The sequence below is a fragment of the Dama dama genome, chromosome 30 (assembly GCF_033118175.1).
Source record: "Dama dama isolate Ldn47 chromosome 30, ASM3311817v1, whole genome shotgun sequence".
Taxonomy (NCBI): Eukaryota; Metazoa; Chordata; class Mammalia; order Artiodactyla; family Cervidae; genus Dama; species Dama dama.
In genome coordinates, this window is record NC_083710.1 from 15,451,956 (window position 1) to 15,476,754 (window position 24,799).

The window sequence follows — 24,799 nt, forward strand, 5'->3', positions numbered from 1 at the left end:
GGGCCAAAAAAAATGAGTAATATGGAAAACATCCTAATATTGGGTTACCAACAATGAAATTACCTTAAGAGTCTGTGTAGTTTAGTCACTAAGTCATGGATGTAGTGACCCCATGGACTGCAGCCCACCAGGCAAGAATACTGGAGTGGGTTGCCGTTCCCTTCTCCACAGATTTTAATGTTTTACTGCAACAAATTTTTTTTTTTCCATATCATTTTCAAACCTTTTCCCTTCACTATATGGAGCATTTTCTTTCTTTGCCTTTAAGTTGGTTAGTGATTAGTAGAGCATACCAATATGACTGTCCTTGTTCTTTCTAAGGCTGGCATGATAGTTTAGTTAGTAATAACATTAGTATTTAGGCCAAGGTCATATATTTTATAGCTATAAAAGCCAGTTAACCTCTGTTTCATGACTGAGTACACTGCTGAGCACCTATGTGCCCTTCTAAAATATATTCCTGGTCACAAAAATGTAGCTGTCTCATGGTAAACCATCACCACTGCAAGAAAAACAACTGAAAAATTATGTTGTAACTAGAACAATATGGCCAAACATGTTTGGGTGTTACTACTGTGTGTTTCCTGAGGAAAGGGAAGTTGGTAAATATTTTCTCCTTTTCAACAGGCTATGATGTTCCTATGCAAGACAGCTTGAAATTGCTGGGAATACAGAGGAAGTGGCATAAGAAACACAGAAATTTCTAAATATGTTAAAACCATAGATATTTCTTTTGTAAAATCAGGACTTTAATTCTGTGTATAAAATGAGACAGAATCAAGTGAAAGAAGCCAGAGGTATCACACCATAGCAAGGCCAAAGATCAAAACCTTCTACCTCCTGCCTTTTCCACACAGTCCTTTAAGGGAACTTATTTTCCCCTTCAATGGAAGAAAAAAACATTTTTTTTCTGTCCTTTGTCATTAATGGATTACTGTCAATGATCTAGGTGACCTGGGATTTAGTTAGGTTAAAGTTCAAACCAAACTGACAGGGTCTTTTCCCTGAAGGCATCATTGTAACACCTGAATCTAACAATACACATTGTTGTAGGCAGAATTCTAAGACGCCCCTTGGCATCTACATCTTGCAAAACCCCCTTCCTTAAGAGCAGGCGTAAGCTGCAGTGATGATCACTCCAGTGATCAGATGACTAATTAGTGATGCTTTTCCAGGTGGGGCTGACCTAAACAGGCGATCCCTTAAAAAGGCCATTTCTGCAAGAGTCTCTGTGAGAGAGGGCCCATTGAAGGGAACCAGACAGCATGCAGCTGTGGGCGGCCTTTGGGAGCTGAGAGCAGCACACCGCTGATGACCAGCAAGAAGATGGGGCTTCAATCCTACAACTCAAGGAAATAGAATTCTGCCAGCAACCACATGAACTCGGAAGAGGACTCCAAGCTCTAGAAAGGCATGCCGGCTGGCCAGCACCTTGATTTCAGCTTTGTGAGACCTAGAGCAGAGAACTCAGCTCTGTCATTCCTGGATTCCTGACATACAGTCACTGAGATGATAAACAGGCATTCTTTTAAGGCAATAAATTTGCAGTTACTTGTTATACGGCAATAGAAAACTGATAGACGTATACTGAAAATCCATTAATACACTGTGATTGCATAACAGAATTTTGAATTTAAAAGACAGCTTTTTCATATTGGCATAAAGAGTGTATTTCTTATCAGCAAACTAAGAAAAATGTTTGCAGATTTGGGGTACTGACACAAACTATCTCAGTTACATGGTAATATTTCAAAGATTACTCTAGAATTTGAGTGTACTTTGTTCAAAAATCAAAGGCATATGAAACACACTCAGCAATATTACCTTAATATTACGAACTTCATACGCTATCCTGTGGTCAGTGACTCTATCCTGGGTGAAATTATATGTCCGGATTCTCTCTGACTGGGCTCTTGTTCCCACCTGTGCCATAAAAAGCAATTCATATTTTAACTTTATCATTATGTTTATCAAAATGGAAAAAGTGCTTGCAAATTTTCTACTTTAACAGTTTAATTATTTTCTAAATTCAAAGATACAAGGTGACCAGGAAAAAGAATGGGCAGAACTTACTGTTGAAGGCTATAGATTTGTAAAGCTTAGTTATGGGATAAGAATCAATGTTTCTTTGGTACCTCAAACTCCAAGTATTTAAAACCAAATTATCTTTCTGTATCAGTCAGTTCTTCCTTGTGGTTTCTGTAAATGACCCCACAATGTTCCTTTTGATCTCAGTAGGGAACTTGACATCCTACAGTCTTTGACAAACATCTCATGGGGGCTGACTATCTGCCAGGCTTTGATACAGACACTGAAAGGGCCTTCAACTCATCTCATTCTCTAAGTCCCCAGTTCTAGTGGTTTCAAGGGTCTTTTATTATACCCTGCCCTCGCCATTTTTATTATCGTTCAAGGGCTCATTACTTTCACTATATTCCTGTAAAAATGTCCTGATTAATCTCCCACTTCTCTGTTTACAGTGAGTTGCCCTGCTTAGTTTTCCTGAAGCAGTGGTTTTTTTTTTTTTGGTCAATTTCCTTTTTTGGCTCCTTGACTACTAAGCACTCACAACTCAGCATTCAATGTACTTCATAACGTGGCCAACTTTCCCAATATTATTTCTGAAAATTTGTGAACCTCAAAGATACCCCTTACTATGCCATTTCATTATTATGTGCAAGTCTGTTAACTCAGCTAAAACATCACCTCAAGGGATGTGCTTCCGAGCACTCTCGTACTGTCTCGACTTTTCTGGTCCCAACATGAAAAATAAGTTATCTCCCTCCTTCGAAACCCCATGCACTTAGAATCTTCCTCGCGGCACACCAGTCCACGTTATGCTGTGGTTATTGGTAGTCCAGTCTGCTCACCTGCCCTCCCTCCCTCACATACAAGGCACACAATACCCTGTCTCACTCACTTCCACTTTTAATTTGACAATTTATTGTATTATTTATTATTTATTGAAGCATAGTTGCTATACAATATAAGTTACAAGTATATCACTTTCACCTTTTAAGATTAAAAAAAAAAAGACATTCCTACAACTTACAAAGCAAACAATATGAAACTAAACAAGATCTTAAGTGTGGCTGAGCATCTGGGAAATTGTTGAAAGATTCCAAAGCCTAACATAAGAAACACTAAATTATGGGTAATATATTTTTAAAACATTCCCCAGGCCTTCCATTCTGCAACCAGCCAGGTCTGGAAGCCACTGTCCCCAGATATCATATTAGTGCCTTGGATCCCCCCAGATCAGCTACATCAGAATCTCAGCACCCACAAAGCTCTGCAGGTGCCAGGTGGAGCTAGGGCTCAGAGCTTGGCACAGTGCCTTCCATAGAAAAGCTCCTGCATATATTGGCAGAAGAAAAACTCCTAATCATTAGAGACACCTACTAAAAAACTTCACACAGATGGACAAAGGGAGGCAGGAAGGTCTTTTCTGGCCTTTCAAACCAAACTACTGAAGAGGATACAACCCCCCAAATCTGCAAAGGCTGATCGCCAATACTTACTTCGAAAATTACTATGTGATGTCAAATGGCAAGTAAAACCCAATGTCTGGAACTTCCCTGGTGGTCCAGTGGCTAAGACTCTGTGCTCTCAACTCAGGGGGCTCAGGTTTGATCCTTGGTCAGGGAACTAGTTCCCACATGCTGCAACTAAGAACCAGTGCAGCCAAATAAATAAATATATATATTTTTTAAAAACCCAATGTCTTTCATTAAATGTGGCAGAGCTGATAGTGTTTAAGATTGATATATTATTTATCCTGTCACTTTTACTATCTGCAAGTTAGTAAGGGAAGTAAGAAGGGCAAAAGTGTGAAAGACTACGACATCTACGTGAAAAGAATAATTGATGTTTCAGTTCAGTTCAGTTGCTCAGTTGTGTCCGACTCTTTCTGACCCCGTAAATCGCAGCATGCCAGGCCTCCCTGTCCATCACCAACTCCCCGAGTTTACTCAAACTCATGTCCATCGAGTCAGTGATGCCATCCAGCCATCTCATCCTGTCGTCCCCTTCTCCTCCGGCCCCCAATCCCTCCCAGCATCAGGGTCTTTTCCAATGAGTCAACTCTTCACATGAGGTGTTTAGTTTTACACAATCTCATTAGCCTAACAGGCCACAAAATCTCCCATATTTACTGAAGTATAACTACCTGCAAATAACACACAAACAGTTATTTCTGGGTTCCACTGTCTCTTCCAGTTTCTTTCAAAGACAAACTTTACTTTTTCAGAAGTTAAAATCATACAACACTTGGTTTACTTAAAACAATGACATTTATTCATTTTGCTTAAAACTTATCTATGTATATATTTGTAAAAATAATAATATAAATGTAGATAGTACAAAATTTTAAAAGTAGAAGAGAGTATAAACAAAAAATAAATATCTTTTCTATTCCTTGTTCCCAGACTACAGCAGAATCCATCACTATTACCAGTTTTTTGCATGTCATATATTTTTGATTTCACATAAAATTATAATAAAAGCATAGGTTTTTAAATTAAAAACCTGAAAAATCTCTTAATTTCTAAAGAATTGTCTTTTACACTGATTTCCTCTTAAAGATAACTATGATATAAACAGAACACAACTGGGAAATAATTTTTAGTTTATATGTATCTCTTCTTATTTGTAAACTGGCATGTCTGAGTTTAGCCATAACCAACCAGTATTAAATTATTGCTATTTACAAATGAACATGTTTTCCAGTGCTCCAAGGTACTTCCGTCAGATTAAGAATATTTACTCCATTTCCCTACACAAGATGGCTTTCTGTACAAAGCCACTGAGTTATTTCACTCAGTAAATCTTACCTGCAGTTTCCTCACACTTCGTTGCTGGCACTTGTCTTTCTCAATAATCTGCTGGTAGAGTCTCGCTCTCAACACACGCAGAGCTGTTTCTTTGTTTTTTATCTGTGATCGTTCTTGCTGGCATTCCACTACAAGTCCTGGAAAATAACAGGGATCAGAGGTTAACAGGGTGTGTGCACACGCTCAGTCGCTCAGACGTGTCTGATTCTTTCTGTGACCCCACGGGCTGCAGCCCACCCAGCTCCTCTGTCCATGGGATTTCCCAGGCAAGCATGCTGGAGCAGGCTGCCACTTCCTGACTCAGGGATTAAGCAGGTGTCTCCTGCACTGCTGGCAGATTCTTTACCACTGAGCCACCTGGGAAACCCCGAAGTGTCTATTACATCACAATAAAACTGATACAAAAGATAGAACTGAGGAACGTTTTAAGGGGGGAAAGGTTAATCAGGAAAAGAATGAAAAACATTTCAGATGAAGTACACACCAGAAACTATACATGAGTTATGATGGTAATTGCTGTAGATGGCTCTTTAGATTCTGATATCAAATAAGGTGTTTCAGCTTATAATACAAATACACATTTATTGAAAAAAAATCTGCATTTATATAGACCCAGGTGGTTCTAACAAAATGTGGTCCACTGGAGGAGGGAATGGCAATACTCCAGTATTCTTGCCTCAAGAACCTCACAAACAGTAAGAAAAGGCAAAAGGATACGACACCGGAAGATGAGTCCCCCAGGTCAGAAGGTGTCCAATATGCTACTAGGGGAGAGCAGAGGGCAATTACTAATAAGCTCCAGAATGAAGGAAAAGACTGAACCAAAGGGGAAACGATGCTCAGTTGTGAATGTGTCTGGTGCTGACAGTAAAGTCTGATGCTGTAAAGAACAATATTGCATAGGAACCTGGAATGTTAGGTTCATGAATTAAGATAAATTGGACATGGCCAAGCAGGAGATGGCAAGAGTGAACGTCGATATCTTAGGAATCAGTGAATTAAAATGGACGGGAATGGGCAAATTTAATTCAGATGACCATTATATCTACTGTGGCAAGAATCCCTTAGAAGAAATGGAGTCGCCCTCATAGTCAGTAAAACAGTCTGAAATGCAGTACTTGGGTGTCATCTTAAAATGACAGAATGGTTTTGGTTGGTTTCCAAGGCAAATTATTCAACATCACAGTAATCCAAGTCTATACCCCAACCCCTAATGCCAAAGAAGCTGAAGTTGAACGGTTCTATGAAGACCAACAAGACTTTATAGAACAACACCAAAAAAGTCTTTTTATCACTGGGGACTGGAAAGCAAAGTAGGCAGTCAAGAGATACCCAGAATATAGAAAATTTGGCCTTGGAGGAGTACAAAATGAAGCAGGATCAACGCTAACAGAGTTTTGTCAAGAGAACACACTAGTCATAGCAAACACCCGCTTCCAACAACACAAGAGACAACTCTACACATGGACATCACCAGATGGTCGACACTGAAACCAGATCGATTATATTCTTTGCAGCTGAAGATGGAGAAGCTCTATATAGTCAGCAAAAACAAGGACTGGAGCTGACTGTGGCTCAGATCATGAACTCCTTATTGCCAAATACAGACTTAAATTGAAGAAAGTAGAGAAAACCACTAGGCCATTCAGATATGACCTAAATCAAATCCCTTATGCTTATGCATGGAGGTGACCAATCCATTTAAGGGATTAGATCTGGCAGACAGAGTGCCTGAAAAACCATGGATGGAGGTTTATAACATTCGGCAGGAGGTGGTAATCAAAACTATCCCAAAGAAAAAGAAATACAAGAAGGCAAAGTAGTTGTCTGAGGAGGCTTTACAAATAGCTGAGAAAAGAACAGAAGTGAAAAGCAAGGGAGAAAAGGAAAGATACACCCAACTGAATGCAGAGTTCCAGAGAATACCAAGGAGAGATAAAAGCCTTTTTAAGTGAACAATGCAAAGAAATACAGGAAAACAATAGAATGGGAAACACTGGAGAACTCTTCAAGAAAACTGGAGATATCAAGGGAACCTTTCATGCAGGGATCGTCACAATAAAGGACAGAAAAGGTGGCCCTAAAAGCAGCAGAAGAGATTAGAAAGAAGTGGCAAAAATACACAGAACTATATAAATAAGGTTTCAATGACCTGGAAAACCATGATGGCATGGGCACTCACCTAGAACCAGACATCCTGGAGTGTGAAGACAATTGAGCCTCAGGAAACATCACTATGAACAATGCTAGTGGAGGAGATGGAATTCCAGCTGAACTAGTTCAAATCCTAAAAGATGATGCTGTTAAAGTGCTGCACTCAATATGCCAGCAAATTTGGAAAACTCAGCAGTGGCCACAGGACTGGAAAAGGTCAGTTTTCATTCTAATCCCAAAGAAGGGCAGTACCAAAGAATGTTCAAACTACCGGACAACTGCACTCATTTCACATGCTAGCAAGGTAATACTCAAAATCTTTCAAGCTAGGCTTTAATAGTACATGAACCAAGAATTTCTGGATGTACAAGCTGGATTTAGGAAAGGCAGAGGAACTAGAGATCAAATTGCCAACATTCCTTGGATCATAGGGAAAGTAAGGGAATTCCAGGAAAACATCTACTTCTGCTTCACTGACTATAGTAAAACCTTTGACTGTGTGGATCACAAGAAACTGTGAAAAATTCTTCAAGAGATGAGAATACTACACCACCTTACCTCTCTTCTGAGAAACCTGTATGCAGATCAAGAAGCAACAGTTAGAACCGGACACAGAACAATGGACTGGTTCGAAATTGAGAAAGGAGTACATCAAGGCTGTATATTGTCACCCTGCTTATTTAACTTCTATGTGGAGTGCATCATGTGAAATGTTGGACTGGATGAATCACAAGCTGGAATCAAGATTGCTGGGAGAAATATCAACAACCTCAGATATGCAGATGACACCACCCTTATGGCAGAAAGTGAAGAGGAACTAAAGAACCCCTTGATGAGGGTAAAAGAGGAGAGTGAAAAAGCTGGCTTAAAACTCAACATTCAAAAGACTAAGATCATGGCATCCGACCCCATCATTTCATGGCAAATAGAAGGGGAAAAATTGGAAACAGTGACAGACTTTATTTTCTTGGGCTTCAAAATCACTGCACAGTGACTGCAGCCATGAAATTAAAAGACTCATGCTCCTTGGAAGGAAAGCTATGACAAACCTAGACAGTGTATTAAAAAGCAGAGACATCACTTTGCCAGCCAAGGTCCACAGAGTCAAAAATTATGGTTTTTCCAGTAGTCATGTACAGATGTGAGAGTTGGACAAAAAAGACTGAGCACCAAAGAATTGATGCTTTTGAATTGGGGTGTTGAAAAAGACTCTTGAGAGTCTCCTGGACTGCAAGGAGATCAAACCAGTCCATCCTAAAGGAAATCAGTCCTGAATATTAATTGGAAGGACTGTTGTTGAAACTGAAGCTCCAGTACTTTGGCCACCTGATGGGAAAAGCTGACTCACTGGAAAAGATCCTGATGCTGGGAAAGATTGAAGGCAGGAGGAGAAGGGGAAGACAGACGATGAGATGGTTGGATGGCATCACTGACACAATGGACATGAGTTTGAGCAAACTCTGGGAGACAGTAAAGGACAGGGAAGCCAGGCAGGCTGCAGTCCATGGTGTTGTAAAGAGTCGGACACGATTTAGTGACTAAACAACAACAAAATGCAGTTGAAACTCGTGTTGTTTAAGGGTCAATTGTATACTCCACATAGGGAAGAATATACATAATGTAAAAGAATATATATGTACCACGCAGCTTAAATAGAATATTGCTGAAAGTCACTCAGTTGTGTCCGACTCTGTGACCCCATGGACTATACAGTCCAAGGAGTTCTCCAGGCCAGAATACTGGAGTGGCTAGCCTTTCTCTTCTCCAGGGGATCTTCCCAACCCAGGGACCGAACCTAGGTCTCCCACACTGTAGTCGGATTCTTTACCAGCTGAGCCAAAAAGAATATTTCTAAATGCCCTTTAAACCTCCCATTTGCCCCCTTACAAACCAGAAGCTATGTCATGCCTCCCAGAAGTAACCACTACTTAAAATTTTAAAATAACTGTTTCCTTGTATTTCTTTATATTTTAACATATATGTATAGATGCTTAAGACTTTTTATGAAGCACTATAATGAGGAATCCCAGAAACTGGGGTTGACCGTTTGGGGACTAGAAACAGAAAGTCTATATAACAACTACAATTTCAAGTCCCCTCCCTCAATCTGTAGGAGGCAGGAGGTAGTCTTTAGAGAATGACATAAGGAAAGTTCCAGACTTGAGTCTTCAAAGGTACAAAGGAAGGCAAGTGTGAGGCACAAGACTGAAAAAGAGGATTAAGTAAAAGTTTGCTTATTGAATGAGGAGACCTTGACTTTACCATCTTGTGTCCCGGGTGAGCCTTCTTAGGAGAAAACTACCCAAGAGAAAAAGTTCTACAAATGCTGACATTTCAGGGGCCCTAAAAAAAAGCTGATTCACTCCCCGACCTTTGAAACTTATTACTGGGTAAGTGGTGCCCATGTGCTGAGAGTTTTTAGAACCTCACTCTTTAGAGGTGAGGTTTAGAACCTCACTCTTTAGAACCTCACTGTGTGTATACACACAGCCAAGGAGGTGCTTTGTCCAAACAGAAGGGAATATGAACACAACGGGGACTTTGAACCCATGACCCAGTGTCATCTTTTTTTTTTTTTTTAGAAAATCTTTTATGTATTTATTTATTTAGGTATTTATCTGGCAGCTCTGGGTCTTACTTGCAGCATGGGGGATCTTTCATCATGGCATGCAATATCTCTTTAGTTGTGGCATGTGGGATCTAGGGATCTGACTAGGGATTGAACTCAGGCCCTCTGCAATGGGAGTGTGGAGTCTTAGCCACTGGACTACCAGGGAAGTCCCTCCAGTGTCATCTTTAAAGAGTTTGTGCAAGAAGACAGACACTAACATAAAACTCTTTCTAAATGCCGAACAGTTTTATAAGATGTGGAAAAGAGTTAAAAGTACAAAGGCAAAAGGACTAGCTTACCTGTGGGGATGTGGACAAGTCTGACAGCACTATCAGTTGTATTAACATGCTGCCCTCCTGCTCCTTTGGCTCGAAATGTATCTATTCGCAAGTCCTTAGGGTCTACTTTCACATCTACCTAGAACCAGAAGTATAGCATGAGTAAATTCCATACTCAACAAATACTTAAATATTAAATTGATCCCAAGGTCTTTCAAATAAACTGTATTGTTTTAAATCACAGCCATTTGACTAAGAGGTGAAATAACTTACAACAAAGAAAGAACCATAAACACAATATTCCAACAGATGCTATTTTAAGCACTGATTTATGAGACCACTGAGTTATGTAATCTTTCAAAAGTTTTATTATCTATCATCCCACAAAGCTATATTAGATACAAAATATATTTTTTTTAAAAGGCAGAAGACATGAATAGACATTTTTCTAAAGAAGACACTCAAGTGGCCAATAGGCACATGAAAAGATGCTCCACATCATTAATCATCAGAGAAACGCAAATCAAAACCACAGTAAGGTATCACCTTGCATCTGTCAGAATGGCTGTCATCAGAAAAAAAGGGCTATCATCCAATGTCAGGGAGGATATGGAGAAAGGGAAACACTTGTACACCGTTGGTGGGAATGTAAATTGGTACATCACTGTGGAAAGTAGCATGGAGGTTTCTCAAAAAACTAAAAATAGAACTAACATATCCAGCAATTCCACTCCTGGGTATGTATCTGAAAATAAAAACCTAAACTCAAAGAGATATATTCACCCCATTGTTCACAGCAGTATTATTTATAACAGCCAAGATATGAAAGCAATGTAAGTATCCATGAATGGATAAAGATGTGATACACACACACACACACACACACACACACACTGGAATATTGTTCAGCCAGAAAAAATGAAATTTTGCGATTTGCAATAACATAAATGAACTTGGAGGGTACTGTGCTTAGTGAAATAAGTTGAACAGAGAAAGACAAATATGTATAGCATCACTTATATATGGAGTCTAAAAATTAAAACACCCTAGTGAATATAACAAAAAAAGAAATGGACTCAAACTAGTGGTTACCAGTGAGGAGAGCAAAAGGGGGAGGAGAAGGATAGATGGATGTAGGGGAGTAAGAAGTATAGACTATTATGTATAAAATAAATGAACTATAAGGATATATTGTACAGCACAGGGAAGAAAGCCAATATTTTATGATAACTATAAATGGCGTATAACCTTTCAAAATAGTGAATCACTGTGTTGTACACCTGAAACATAATATTGTAAATCAACTATACCTCAATTTTTTCAGAAAGAAAAATAATAGTGATTATATCTTATTGAATTTAAAAAATAAATCTGTAAGTCTATAATGAAGTCACAAACATACAAAATTCAATATATGAGTTTATAATGAGGTAAAATAAAAATGGAAAGAGAAGAAAGGAGGAGAGAAGGTAGTGGGGAGGAAAGTTCTTCACAGTAAAGAATGCCAGTTAATACATGCAGAAGGAATGATGAAATTAGAAAATCATCATTTTGAAACACCAAACTAAATAACTAATTCAGGCAAAGATCACTACTGGATGTTAAAGACCATGGAAGACAAGTTGTTGGGAATAGGATATATTACTTATATTACTATATTATTATATTACTGAGATTATTCCCTTATTATAAAGAGAGAAATACACTTTCACAATCAGGATTTTTTTTGTGGTCACCAACTTCACTAAATGCTCAAAGTGATCCTCACTAAAAGTGGGGTAATCTGATACTCTGACTTGTGATGAGACACAACATGAATATAACGACACCTTCGAAGTATTCTTGCTCTAAATGTATAACCTGAATAGAATGGAATATTTAAATACAACTTTCCATAGAATGCAGGAGATAAAGGAACAAGTTAAAGAGTGTCATAAGGAAACAGTCAGATGAATCCAGAATGTGGAACATTCTACAAGACAAAAGAAAAAAGAAAAAAGGTCTAGACTCTTCAAAATGTCAATGTCGTTTAAAAAAAAAAAAGGTTGGAAGACTGTTCCAGGCATAAAGAGTTATAACAACAAACTGCAATAAGTGAAACTTGATAGCATCCTCGTTTAAGAAAATAGCTATAAAGATACTTTTTGATGACTGAGGAAACTATTAACTGGACTAAGTATTAATTGTGATATTGTGATTTATGGTAAGAAATATATATTGTTCAGCTCTCAGCAGAGAGCTCCTAAAACGCTTGGGTATTTTCCTAAGTGGTAAGAGTGACAAAGGTGTCTGTGTGATTCATAACAAGCCCCTTTGAACCACATTTGACTTTATGTTAATAAGGTGATATTTGGAAAACCATGGATAACCACAGCATGCGAACTGATGGCCAGCTCCACCCCAATCTCCAGGGAGGGGAGAGGGGCTGGAGGTTGAATTAGTCCCCAGTGTCTATTGATTTACCCAACCATGTCTATGTATGGAAGACTCCATAATAGTCCCCCAAACACAGGGTTCAGAGCGCTGCCAGGCTGATGAACACGCGAAACTGCGGGCAGGGAGGCGAGCCTGGAAGGGCGTGGAAGCCCCGCACCTCTCTGAGTTCTCTGAGCTTCTTCCACCTGGCCCTTCCTCAGTTATACTTTTTGTAATAAGGCAGTAGTCTAGTAAGTATGAGCTTCCCAGGTGGCTCAGAGGTAAAGAACCCGCCTGCCAATGCAGGAGATTAGAGTTCTATCCCTGGGTTGGGAAGATCCCCCGGAGAAAGGCGTGGCAACCCGCACCAGTATTCTTGCTGGAGAATTCACGGACAGAGGTCCGTGGGGTCACAGAGAGTCGGACACGACAGCCTGCACGCACTAGTAGGGACACTGTTTTCCTGTGCTCTGGGAGCCCCTTTAGTAAATTCCTGAGACTAAGGAGGGGACGCGGGAACACAGGAGACAGCCTGCTTTCACGCCTGGCTCTGACGTGGCGGGCGGCCGTGCTGCGGGGCTGAGTCCAGCTTGCGGAAGCTGGGCCACTTGCCCAGGGAGACGGTGTCAGACGTGAGCTGAACTGTGGGCCGGTCGCTTGCTGTCCGCTGAGAATGGAGGGGCTGCTTCGTGGAGGGGAAGACGTTCACAGGTTTGGGGGGCGGAAGCATTCGATAAGCAGACAGAACGCACAGGAGCTTGGCGCGGACAGTGACCCTCCGGTGGACCTTCCCGGGTAACGGTACGGGGCTCCTGCAGGGGTACCTCATCTGGGTGGGGGAGGACGATCACCGACATCGTCCCCGTGTGAATCCGCTGCATCCGGGACGACAGGCCCACTTCCGGGATTCGCTGAACCCGGTGAATCCCACCTTCGTACTTCAGGTGCTTATAGACGTTATCACCGGAAATTCGGGCCGCTGCGTGATGTAGCCCACCTGTGAAAAAAAAGTTCCAGCGTAATAATAAATTCTACTTTGAAAGGGATCAGGACCTTAAATGGCCTTCATGAAAGGCCTCTGTGAGCACAGAGCCTGAGATGAGAACATAAAGTAGGTCCAAAAAGACGTTATCCCAACATAAGTCTATTAATATGTAATAGGAAACATACCAAAAAATTGTTTATGGTTATCTCTGGAGAACAGAACAGCATGTTTTTTCATCTTAAGTTTTTTTGTTGCAAAGTTTTATGATGAACAAATTTCACTTTTATAAAAATAGCATTAGAAAAAAAGAATACTGGGACATTTTCTGCATTGAATCCATACGATCTTAGGCTAATTTAGTGCCATATATAACAGTGCTCAATAACACAGCAATTTGATAATGATGAATAATTCTGTAGGTCCTCCCAAGCTTTTAAGAATCTATTGAAATTTAATTCTTGCTTGTCTGTGAAGCGGGAAAATAAGCACAATGCCTAAGCTAGCTTCTTATTGAACATATTGTTTAAAATAACCTTTTTATTGTAAAATAATACACAGATGTAGAAAACCACATGAATCAAATGCATGGTTCAAGATTAAGAAAAAGAACTTTATCAGGCACCTGCAAAGCCCTCCCATAGATCTGCCTTTCCTACAATCCCCTCCCTTTCTCAGGTAACCAGTATTTTTTATTCCCTTCTCTACTATAATTTTATTACCTAATGTGCTGCCCTAGGCACTATAGTGTAGTCTTGTCCATTTAAAAAAGTTGATACGTCTTTCAAATCTCTGTCTAGAAGTTCATCACCCATCTCAAGTTATCCATTGAGGAACCAGGGCTGTTGACATACAGAAATTTCCCACAGCTTGGTTTTGCTGACTGCATACTCCTGGCATGCTTCCATTTCTTTTCTGCCCTCTGTACTGGCTGCTACTGGGCAGCTGGATCCAGAAACTAGATTGAACTCTTTGGCAAGACAACAGGAGACAGACAATGTCTGGCTGTCTCTTATGTTTTTATCAAACAATGTTTGATGCTTCATGTACCACAGAGGTTGTAGAAGGGTGACAGTCCAATTCTATGGGCTTCCCTTGTGGCTCAGCTGGTAAAGAATCCACTTGCATTGCAGGAGACCTGGGTTGGAAAGGTCCCCTGGAGAAGGGAAAAGCTACCCACTCCAGTATTCTGGTCTGGAGAATTCCAGGGACCGTATAGTCCATGGGGTTACAAAGAGTTGGACATGACTGAGTGAAGTTAAAAAAAAACAAAAAACAAAAAACCTAGATTCAGCCATTTCTCCAAGAAGCCCTGGTTCCTTTCGAAGGAAAATAATATTTCAATGTTTTCAATATTGGGGAACTAGGGATATTCACTAATACTGGGTTGGTCATTGTTTCCAGACCTTTTCAATGGACAGAGATAGGAAATACCTCATGAGTTTACAGAGATGTTGAGAAACAATTCCTTATCAGTTTCTTGCATTTCTGCACATTTTGTAAACAAGGAACTGCCTGCCCTTTTGTTCCAGAATATGTTTTTAAGGGTATTTGTTTAGTGAACAGCTTTGGAGATAATGTCTCCCTCTAGAGCAAAGGACAAGTGCCTGCCAGTGTAGGAGACACGGATCCCATCCCTGGTCGGGAAGATCTCACAGGCCGCGGAGCAGCAGAGCCCATGCGCCACAGCTACTGAGCCCACACACCCGAGAGCCCGTGCTCTGCAACAAGAGAAGCCACCGCAACTACAGAGTAGCCCCTGCTCACCGCAACTAGAGAAAAAGCCCACATAGCCCACCCAGCTCAGCCAAGAAAAAGATTCCACCTTCCGATGCAGGGGACACGGGTTTGATCTCTGATCAGGGAACTAAGATCCTACACGCTGCAGGGCAACTAAGCCTGTGTGCACGGCAATGGAGACTCAGCAAAATAAAATAAAATAGAGAACCCCAAGCTCAGGATTCCTCTTCTGTTTTGAAACCCACCATGTGGGTAGGTGTTATCTGACCTTCCAGTTGCCTTTTGGGACGTGGAGCTCATGAAACCAGCACAAAAATGCTGATATTCTGGTTATTGCTACTACCATGAGTCATAAACCATCCTTTGTCTCTGACCCATGAAACTGTGACTTGCTAAATTCCTGTCTTGCAAGTAGGATAAAATCTCAGACAACTTGTTCTGATAACTGATACTTCTCATATAAATTAAAGATCACAATGTCTTCTCTAATACTCCTGTATCACTTGCTTTCCATACTGAGAATCTTGGTTCCCAAAGACAGAGAGGATACCAGAATTAGAGTATCTCATAATCACTCTTCTACTTTATCCCATATTTCATAAACAACAGTCTCAGAATAACACTACTAGTTCTGCCACCAATACGATTACTAAAAACATTATAAAACTTTTTTGCGTGTGCTCTTCCCATTCTGCTTCCCATTCTGCAAATTATTGTACTCTATACTGTCAGATTTAACAGTCCTTATATACTGTACTTTTTCCTCTCAGTCCTCAATTAGACCTAGTTCTATAGACAATCACATATTTAATACTCCCCTTTAGGGAAAGTGAAAGTGTTAGTTGCTCAGTCCTATCTGACTCTGCAAATCCATGGACTGCAGTCTGCCAGGCTCCTCTGTCCATGGGATTCTCCCAGCAAGAATACTGGAGTGAGTTGCCATTTTCTACTCCAGGGGATCTTCCCAACCCAGGGACAGAACTCAGGTTTCCTGCATTGCAGGCAGATTCTTTACTGTCTGAGCCACCAGGAAAGCCTGGGAGAAAGACTGGCAGTATATTCTGGCATGTACCGACTTTCTCAAGAGGACCCAGTTCTGCCTTTATTCAAGGGGTTTTAGGTCTACAAACTGGCTCAAGTCTGGGAACTGACTAAGGGGCCATGACTTCTGTTTTTATGACACAGGTTAGACTTTTGTTCACTTGACCTAGAACTTTTCTGCTTATACAGGTCAAATAAGAATGTAGTAGGCTTTCATTCTTTACTCCCAGGGACACATGTCAACCAGCCAATGCCCTGTCTGCGTAAGTCAGCCTGTTCCGATTGCTCTTATCACTCTGCTGTCCATTATGGTAACCACGCCCATATTGCTTTTGGCCGCTGAGTGCCAACACTGCTACCTTGAGATCCAATTGCTCCAACTGCCCTTAGGTTTCCCAATTCATCTACTAGAGTTCCCACTGTAGGGTCTTGGCTGCAGATAAAAACTACCAGACAGCTCTTTAGTGATGCCAGGGCTCCCCTCGTAAACTTATTTCTCAACAGTTGTGGTGAAAAGTATTACCTCTGGACACATTAAATTAACCACCACATTATTTTTATTTAATTATTTTTTTATGCCTTGATGTGTGGCTTGCAGTATCTTAGTTTACCAACCAGAGATCGAACCCATGCCCCTGGCACTGGGAGCACAGCCTCTTAACCACTGGACTGCCAGGGAAGTCCCAACCACCACATTACTTTAATGACCTCTCCCTGAATTCAGCTGGTGAGCAGAAAATAACAATTATAAACATTAATCGGTTGGGAGGGAAGAGAGAATATAATAAATTTCATTTGTTGTGTTGTTCAGTCACCAAGTCACGTCCGACTCTTTTGCGACCCCATGGACTGTAGCCTGCCAGGCTCCTCTGTCCATGGTGGGACTTCCCAGGCAATAGTACTGGAGTGGGTTGCCATTTCCTTCTCCAGGGGTCTTCCTGACCCAGGGATTGAATCCTGGGTTGGTAAGTGGATTCTTTACCACTGAGCCACTCAGGAAAGTCCCCCTTTAATTTGAAAGACATTTCTCAAGTCCCTAGAAATCAGGAATATAGAATGACAGTGATAGACCTACACTACATGTCAAGAGCCATCACCCTGCACTGCTTCTACAAAGAGTAATCTTGTAATCATGTAGTACTGACTACTTATGTAATGGTTGAGGATTTTCCCTATCTGTCCCAAGATCACAAAACTAAAAGACTTGAAGTCATGTGATGTGTGAATTTTTACATTTCAGTGTGTTTTTCCCCAATCTTAGCTTCTAGTGCTATGTGAATCTCTGTGAGTTCCCTATATTTCAATTAAACATTAAGTATGTACATATCATATACACATGTATATATTCTGTGCTAAGTCTCTTCAGTCGTGTCCAATCTTTGGGACCCTATGGATGGTAGCCAACCAGGCTCCCCGTCCACGGGATTCTCCTGGCAAGAATACTGGAGTGGGTTGCTCTCCTCCAGGGGATCTTCCTGACCCAGGGATCAAGCCTGAATCTCTAAAGTCTCCTGTATTGGCAAGCAGGCTCTTTACCACTAGTGCCACCTAGGAAGCCCCATACATATACTTTAACATATATATTTTGTAAGATAGATACTTTTTCCCCTGTCTCTATTTTAGTCTTTCCCTATCCATATCTTTGTCTTCTCATTACAGTAAATAAATTATATTTTATAATTTTAATGGATAAAGGTTTATTCTTAGGTTTTAATTTTAAAGGTATATGAGTAGATTATTACATTTTTTTTCCTTTTTTTTTTTTTGGTGGCGGGTGAGACATGGGTCTTAGTCTCCCCACTAGGGATCAAACCCAGGCCCACAGCAATGAAAGCAGAGAGTCCTAACCACTGGACTGCCATGGAATTCTCCAAATGTTTTCGTTTCTGATAAAAGGAGTTTTACCTTTTTTTTCTCTTCTATTTTGTATACATTAATCTGTTTCTTTTTTTTTTTTTTTTTATCCCACCCTCACATTCTCCCACAGAGTTCAAAAGTCTGTTCTGTATTTCTGTGTCTCTTTTTCTGTTTTGCATATAGGGTTATCATTACCATCTTTCTAAATTCCATATATATGTGTTAGTATGCTGTAATGTTCTTTATCTTTCTGGCTTACTTCACTCTGTATAATGGGCTCCAGTTTCATCCATCTCATTAGGACTGGTTCAAATGAATTCTTTTTAATGGCTGAGTAATATTCCATGGTGTACATGTACCACAGCTTCCTTATCCATTCATCTGCTGATGGGCATCTAGGTTGCTTCCATGTCCTGGCTATTATAAACAGTGCTGCGATGAACACTGGGGTGCACGTGTCTCTCCCAGATCTGGTTTCCTCAGTGTGTATGCCCAGAAGTGGGATTGCTGGGTCATATGGCAGTTCTATTTCCAGTTTTTTAAAAAATCTCCACACTGTTTTCCATAGCGGCTGTACTAGTTTGCATTCCCACCAACAGTGTAAGAGGGTTCCCTTTTCTCCACACCCTCTCCAGCAGTTATTGCTTGTAGACTTTTGGATAGCAGCCATCCTGACTGGCGTGTAATGGTACCTCATTGTGGTTTTGATTTGCATTTCTCTAATAATGAGTGATGTTGAGCATCTTTTCATGTGTTTGTTAGCCATCTGTATGTCTTCTTTGGAGAAATGTCTGTTTAGTTCTTTGGCCCATTTTTTGATTGGGTCATTTATTTTTCTGGAATTGAGCTGCAGGAGTTGCTTGTATATTTTTGAGATTAATCCTTTGTCTGTTTCTTCATTTGCTATTATTTTCTCCCAATCTGAGGGCTGTCTTTTCATCTGTTTCTTTTTTTTTTTTTTCATCTGTTTCTTTTTTAGAGATGTATTTATTTTATTTATGGCGGTGCTGGGTCTTTGCTGCAGGGCACAGGCCTTCTCCGGTTGCAGGGAGCAGGGGCTACTCTGTGGCTGCGGCGCTTGGGCCTCTGACTGCTGTGGAGGCGGGCTATGGGCACACTGGCCTCAGCAGCTGCGGCTGGTGGGCTCCAGAGCTCAGGCCCGGTGTGGTTCACGGGCTCAGCTGCCCCGTGGTACGTGGGATCTTCCCGGACCAGGTACTGAAACCACATCTTTACCACTGAGCCACCAGGGAAGCTCAACTTGGGACTTTTTAAAATGTCTTTTATTTTATTTTGCTAGGGAGTCAGTGTATCTAAAAAAAAGACTTCCCAACCATTTTTGGTCTGCTCTGTGTCCCTGGAGCAGAATCTCTCCTCCCGATCTCAAGTGCATCTTCCTTTCATTGCTGAAAGTTGAATTCAAAATACACATCTCAGAGATGACACTCTTTCCTTTCTAAGGCTGTTTCTGATTACATTCTTGACACTCTCTCCTCTCCTGCGTCCACAATATATACTGTCCTCATCCTTTTTCCTGCTTACCTGACTCCTTTTTCTCTTTTGCCAACTAGTCTGTTTTCTAAATGTGGCCATTCTCCATGGTTTGGTGCCCTCTCTATGGACTCTCCCTCACTTATTCTCTCTCAGCATCAGACATCATCTCTGTTCTGTGCTGGGCTTAGTCGCTCAGTCGTGTCTGATGTTTTCTGACCCCGTGGACTGTAGCCCACCAGGCTCCTCTGTCCGTAGGGATTCTCCAGGCAAGAATCCTGGAGTGCGTTGCCAGGTCCTCCTCCAGGGGATCTTTCCCACCCAGGAATCGAACCAGGGTCTCCTGCATTGCAGGTGGATTCTTTACCAGCTGAGCAACCAGGGAAGCCCCCATCTCTGTTCTAACAGCTATCAAATATCTCTCCTCAACTCTATTCCCTCACCAAAGCTCTGGTTACCCAGCTTCAGCACTTACTGGATATTTCTAAAGGGATGTTCTCTCTAACAACACAAACAATCATGCAAAAATCACTTTCACTGTTCTTCCCAAGTGGAGTCTGCCTTCCAATTTCTATTTCATTTGGCATGAATGAATATTGCAATCGTCTCAGCTAGAAAGATTAGGTCCCTATGGCTCATTTCCTTTGTGCCAGAATAAACTAATGGGATGTAGTGTGGAATTAAATCTAACCCCAGGACTGCCATTACTTATTGTGTGATCTTGGATTAGTTACTTACTCTCTGAGCCTAGATTTTCATCTGTGAAATAGGATTAACAATACCATCTCACAGGGTTTTAAGGATCAAATGACCCACACTGCATGCCGGACACAGTTGGCAAGCAATAGCTTCTCTCATCAGTTACCAGATTTTGCCCATTCTTCCTCTGAAGGTCTCTCATATGTCTACTCCCAATTCTAACTCTTAGTTACACCTGGTTACTCTAATAACCTCTCAGCCACCTGCCTTAAATCTAGCCTCTTCAATCCATCTTTCACACTGCTGTCAAAATAATCTTAAAACTAAGTTGGTTACCAGTGGGGAAAGAGGGGCAGAGATTTAGAAGATTTGGATTAACATATATACACTACTATACATAAAATGGGCTTCCCTTGTGGCTCAGCTGGTAAAGAATCCGCCTACCATGCGGGAAACCTGGGTTTGACCCCTGGGTTGGGAAGACCCCCTGGAGAAGGGAAAGACTACCCAGCCCAGTATTCTGGCCTGGGGAATTCCATGGACGGTATAGTCCATGAGGTCACAAAGAGTCAGACACATCTGAGTGACTTTCACTTCACATACATAAAAGAAGACCAACAAGGACCTATGGTATAGCACAGAGAATTATGTGTGTGTGTGTGTGTGTGTGTGTGTGTATGAATCACTGTGACATATACCAAAAATTGAAAAAATATTATAAACCAACTATACTTCAATAAAAAAGAAAAAATAATCTCCTTACAATATATATTATCAAATGATATTCTTATTAACAAAATGTTCAACAGCCCCCTAATAATCAAGGCCTGTTCAGCTTTCATGTCTGCTGCAAATCTACTCTTTCAAACCTATTTCCTCTCACTTCTCATAACAAATATCCCAGTTAACTGGCTTCCCCACCTCTATACACACAGCAAGATGTTTCCCACCATCATGCCGTTGCTCGGATTACTCCTTCCCTCTGCTCTCCTGGTCTTCCCCTTTCCTGACCACTGGCTGGACTTCAAATCTGTACTGAGCACACACTTCCTATGTTCGCCACTGGTTTTCATTTCCCTGGATTGTGTCACTATGTGAATCTTCTTTCTCCACTTTGATCATTTGTGGGTTATTACTCATGGGCCCCCTGTCTACTATGGTGTATCTTGGTGTAACCAAGCAGATTAAAAACTTCCAGATGGATTAAAAGAATGGAACAAAAGACAATTATCAGCAGTTCTAATTTAATGTACCTGAGTATTTAAAACTTCAAAGACTTGCACTAGTTTCTTATTGTTTATGTTGTCTAAGTTTTTATCAGTTCAGCTTGAGTGGGAGCATCTTGAAACTAAAGATAAATGACTAACTTTTTCTGCATTCCCATAAACATCTAACACATTATAAGTACTTTAGAGTAAAAAGTTTAATACAGCTTGGCTCTGAATAACAGAACAATGATTTCCCAGGCCAGGCATTTATCAACCCTCCACAGGGAAAGTTTTCTAATTCATATATTCCTTCCTAAGAGGATGCTTCTCTCTTTCCCATTCTCTTCTTCTATAGTAAGAATTCTACTGTAGTAAGCCACTGTAATTGAAGAGTCCATGTCACAATATTTAATAGATGTAGACCACATGTTTTAAAAAACAGGACAATATGGCTCTAATCAAAAGCAGAGAAAAAATAATTTTCAGCATTGTCTATGGACAAAATCCTCAAACACACCTACCATAATCAGCTGGTGTATAATTCAGAAGTTCAAATCTCCAGTGTTTGTAGCTTGAATAATTCTGGTACATATCAAATATTTCTCGGGTAAATTGTTGGCAGATATCACCTAAAAGAAAATTTAAAAATATTCAGTCAGTATACATTTTCCAAAGAAGACATACAGATGGACAATAGGCACATGAAAAGATGCTCAACATCACTAATTATTAGAGAAATGCAAATCAAAACTACAAAGGAGGTATCGATTCACACTGGTCAGAATGGCCACCATTAAAAAGTCTATGAATAACAAATGCTGGAGAGGGTGTGGAGAGAAAGGAACCCACCAACAATGCTGGTATACACTGCTACAGTGTACATGAATGTAAACTGGTACAGTCACTATGGAAAACAGTATGGAGGTTCCTTAAAAAACTAAAAATAGAGTTGCCATATGACTCAGCAATCCTATTCCTGGGCATATATCTGGAGAAAACTCTAATATGAAAAGGCATATGCACCCCAGTGTTCATTGCAGCATAATTTACAATAGCCAAGACATGGAAACAGCGTAAATGTCCACCGACTGATGAATAGATAAAGAAGGTCTGGTACACATATACAGTGGAATACTACTCAGCCATAGAAAAGAACAAAGTAATGCCGTCTGCACCGCAATATGGATGGACCTAGAGATTATCTTACAAAGTGAAGGAAGTCAGAAAAGAAAGGCAGACAAATATTAAATGATATCGCTTCTATGTGGAATCTAAAATATGACTCAAATGAACTGATTTATGAGACAGAAACAGACTTACAGATACAGACATCAAATTTATATTTACCAAAAGGAATAGGGGATGAGGAGGCATAAATAAGAAGTCGGGGATTAGCAGACACATAATACTATATACATAATAGATCAACAACAATGTTCTACTGTATAGCACATTAGAATATATTCAATATCCTATAATAAACCAATAAAAAATATGAAAAAGAATATATATATAGGTGTAACCGAATCACTGTATACTAGAAACTAAGACAACACTGTAAATCAACTATACTTCAATAAAAAAAAATTTCTGCTTTTTCTAGGAAAAGAAATTCCAGGAAATTTTAGGAAAGTCCTCCTTGAAAGGCCCCTTAGGAGTTGAGAAGTAACTACTTCCAAAGGGAAACACATTTAACAAACTTTTAAAGTTATAGTGTGTCACTGAGGAAACCAGATCTGAAAGAGACACGTGCACCCCAATGTTCATCGCAGCACTGTTTATAATAGCCAGGACATGGAAGCAACCTAGATGCCCACCAGCAGATGAATGGATAAGGAAGCTGTGGTACATATACACCATGGAATATTACTCAGCCATTAAAAAGAATTCATTTGAACCAGTCCTAATGAGATGGATGAAACTGGAGCCCCTTATACAGAGTGAAGTAAGCCAGAAAGATAAAGAACATTACAGCATACTAACACATATATATGGAATTTAGAAAGATGGTAACGACAACCCTATATGCAAAACAGAAAAAGAGACACAGAAATACAGAACAGACTTTTGAACTCTGTGGGAGAAGGTGAGGGTGGGATATTTCAAAAGAACAGCATGTATACTATCTATGGTGAAACAGATCACCAGCCCAGGTGGGATGCATGAGACAAGAGCTCGGGCCTGGTGCACTGGGAAGACCCAGAGGACTCGGGTGGAGAGGGAGGTGGGAGGGGGGATCGGGATGGGGACTACGTGTAACTCTATGGCTGATTCATATCAATGTATGATAAAACCCCCAAAAAAAAAAAAAAGAGAGATTAAAAAAATAAATAAATAAATAAATAAAGTTATAGTGTGTCAAATCAAGGTAACATTCAAGTATTTTTTAAGATCATTTACAATAAAATTATTTTATTGACCTCCAGTCGTTCTTCCAGATGTCACTTCTAAAATAACATCATTTTTGTCATATTTCTCCTTTGGCAGTAGACTCTGGAAAAGCTGAAAAAGGGAGAAAAATCAGTATTAGTGTGTATAGTTTCCATGGTATGCTGTTATTACTTGAACTTAGATAAGAGATTCCAAAATATTAATAAAATCAGTAATTAATAAAATCATAGATCATCCCAAGAGGTCTGGCTTTAATAAGTAGACCTAATTAGGCCTAAGATAAGCAACCAATTTACATTAAACAATGAAGTTACTTGTTGGGATAGTTTCTACAATGCTATCAGATTATCTCAATTTTCTAAAACGCAGAAGTTCAGATCAAAGTCCAGGGTTCCATTCAATTTTCTTCAGATTCTGCTTCTAGTAGTCCTGAACAGTAGCTTCTTTCATCTAATGAAAGAAAGCTTTCAAAGTATTCATATGGAGAAAATGAGGACTTTTCATATATGATTACATGTTCTCTCCTGCAATAAATGCCAGTGCCAGGCCATGCCCTGTCTTCTCAGCAGAGTTGCTATTTAAAGAGTAGATTGAGGACTCCCAAGATAAGGCTCAAATATCTTCTCAGTGTAATAAGAAAAAGAGGGACTTTCTGATAAAGAAAGTAACCAATTTCCCTCTTAGGAAGAAAAAGGAAGCAGCTTTATTTTTATTATTACTTAAAGGTCTTTCAAATCAAACTGAAATTACCCATGTATCATGACTGTTCCTACTGACAGTTTTTGAAATAGTCCATCTCTGCTAGAAATGTTATGGCCTGATGGAGAGAATATTAGACTAGGAGTCAGACGTCTGACTTCTGTTTTTGACTAGCTGTTTCCATCAGGGAAAAAAATATTGATATCTCCACCACATCCTCCTCAACCCCTCAAAAAGCCCTTCCAGAGATTATTATCATACTAAATGAAGTAAGCCAGGCAGAGAAAGACAAATATCATATACTGTTGCTTATCTGTGGAATCTTAAAAAAAAAAGATACAAATGAACTTATTTACAAAACAGAAATAGATGCACAGACATAGAAAACAAACTTAGGGTCA

The 24,799-nt window shown here is 40.1% G+C and overlaps 1 protein-coding gene across 5 annotated transcripts in view; it reads right to left on the bottom strand.

The window, feature by feature from the left end:
- Nucleotides 1-24,799, bottom strand: part of MTRF1 (mitochondrial translation release factor 1) — a 55,383-nt gene that overhangs the window by 5,173 nt on the left and 25,411 nt on the right. For 4 of the 5 annotated variants that reach the window (XM_061133443.1, XM_061133442.1, XM_061133441.1 and 1 more), the window contains 6 exons: nucleotides 23,729-23,810; nucleotides 21,830-21,937; nucleotides 13,115-13,287; nucleotides 9,897-10,014; nucleotides 4,833-4,969; nucleotides 1,825-1,923 (listed from right to left, as the gene is read on the bottom strand). In XM_061133443.1, the coding sequence (XP_060989426.1) occupies nucleotides 1,825-1,923; nucleotides 4,833-4,969; nucleotides 9,897-10,014; nucleotides 13,115-13,287; nucleotides 21,830-21,937; nucleotides 23,729-23,810 (717 nt within the window). The remainder of the gene's footprint in view (nucleotides 1-1,824; nucleotides 1,924-4,832; nucleotides 4,970-9,896; nucleotides 10,015-13,114; nucleotides 13,288-21,829; nucleotides 21,938-23,728; nucleotides 23,811-24,799) is intronic. The other variant, XM_061133444.1, reaches the window with a different exon arrangement.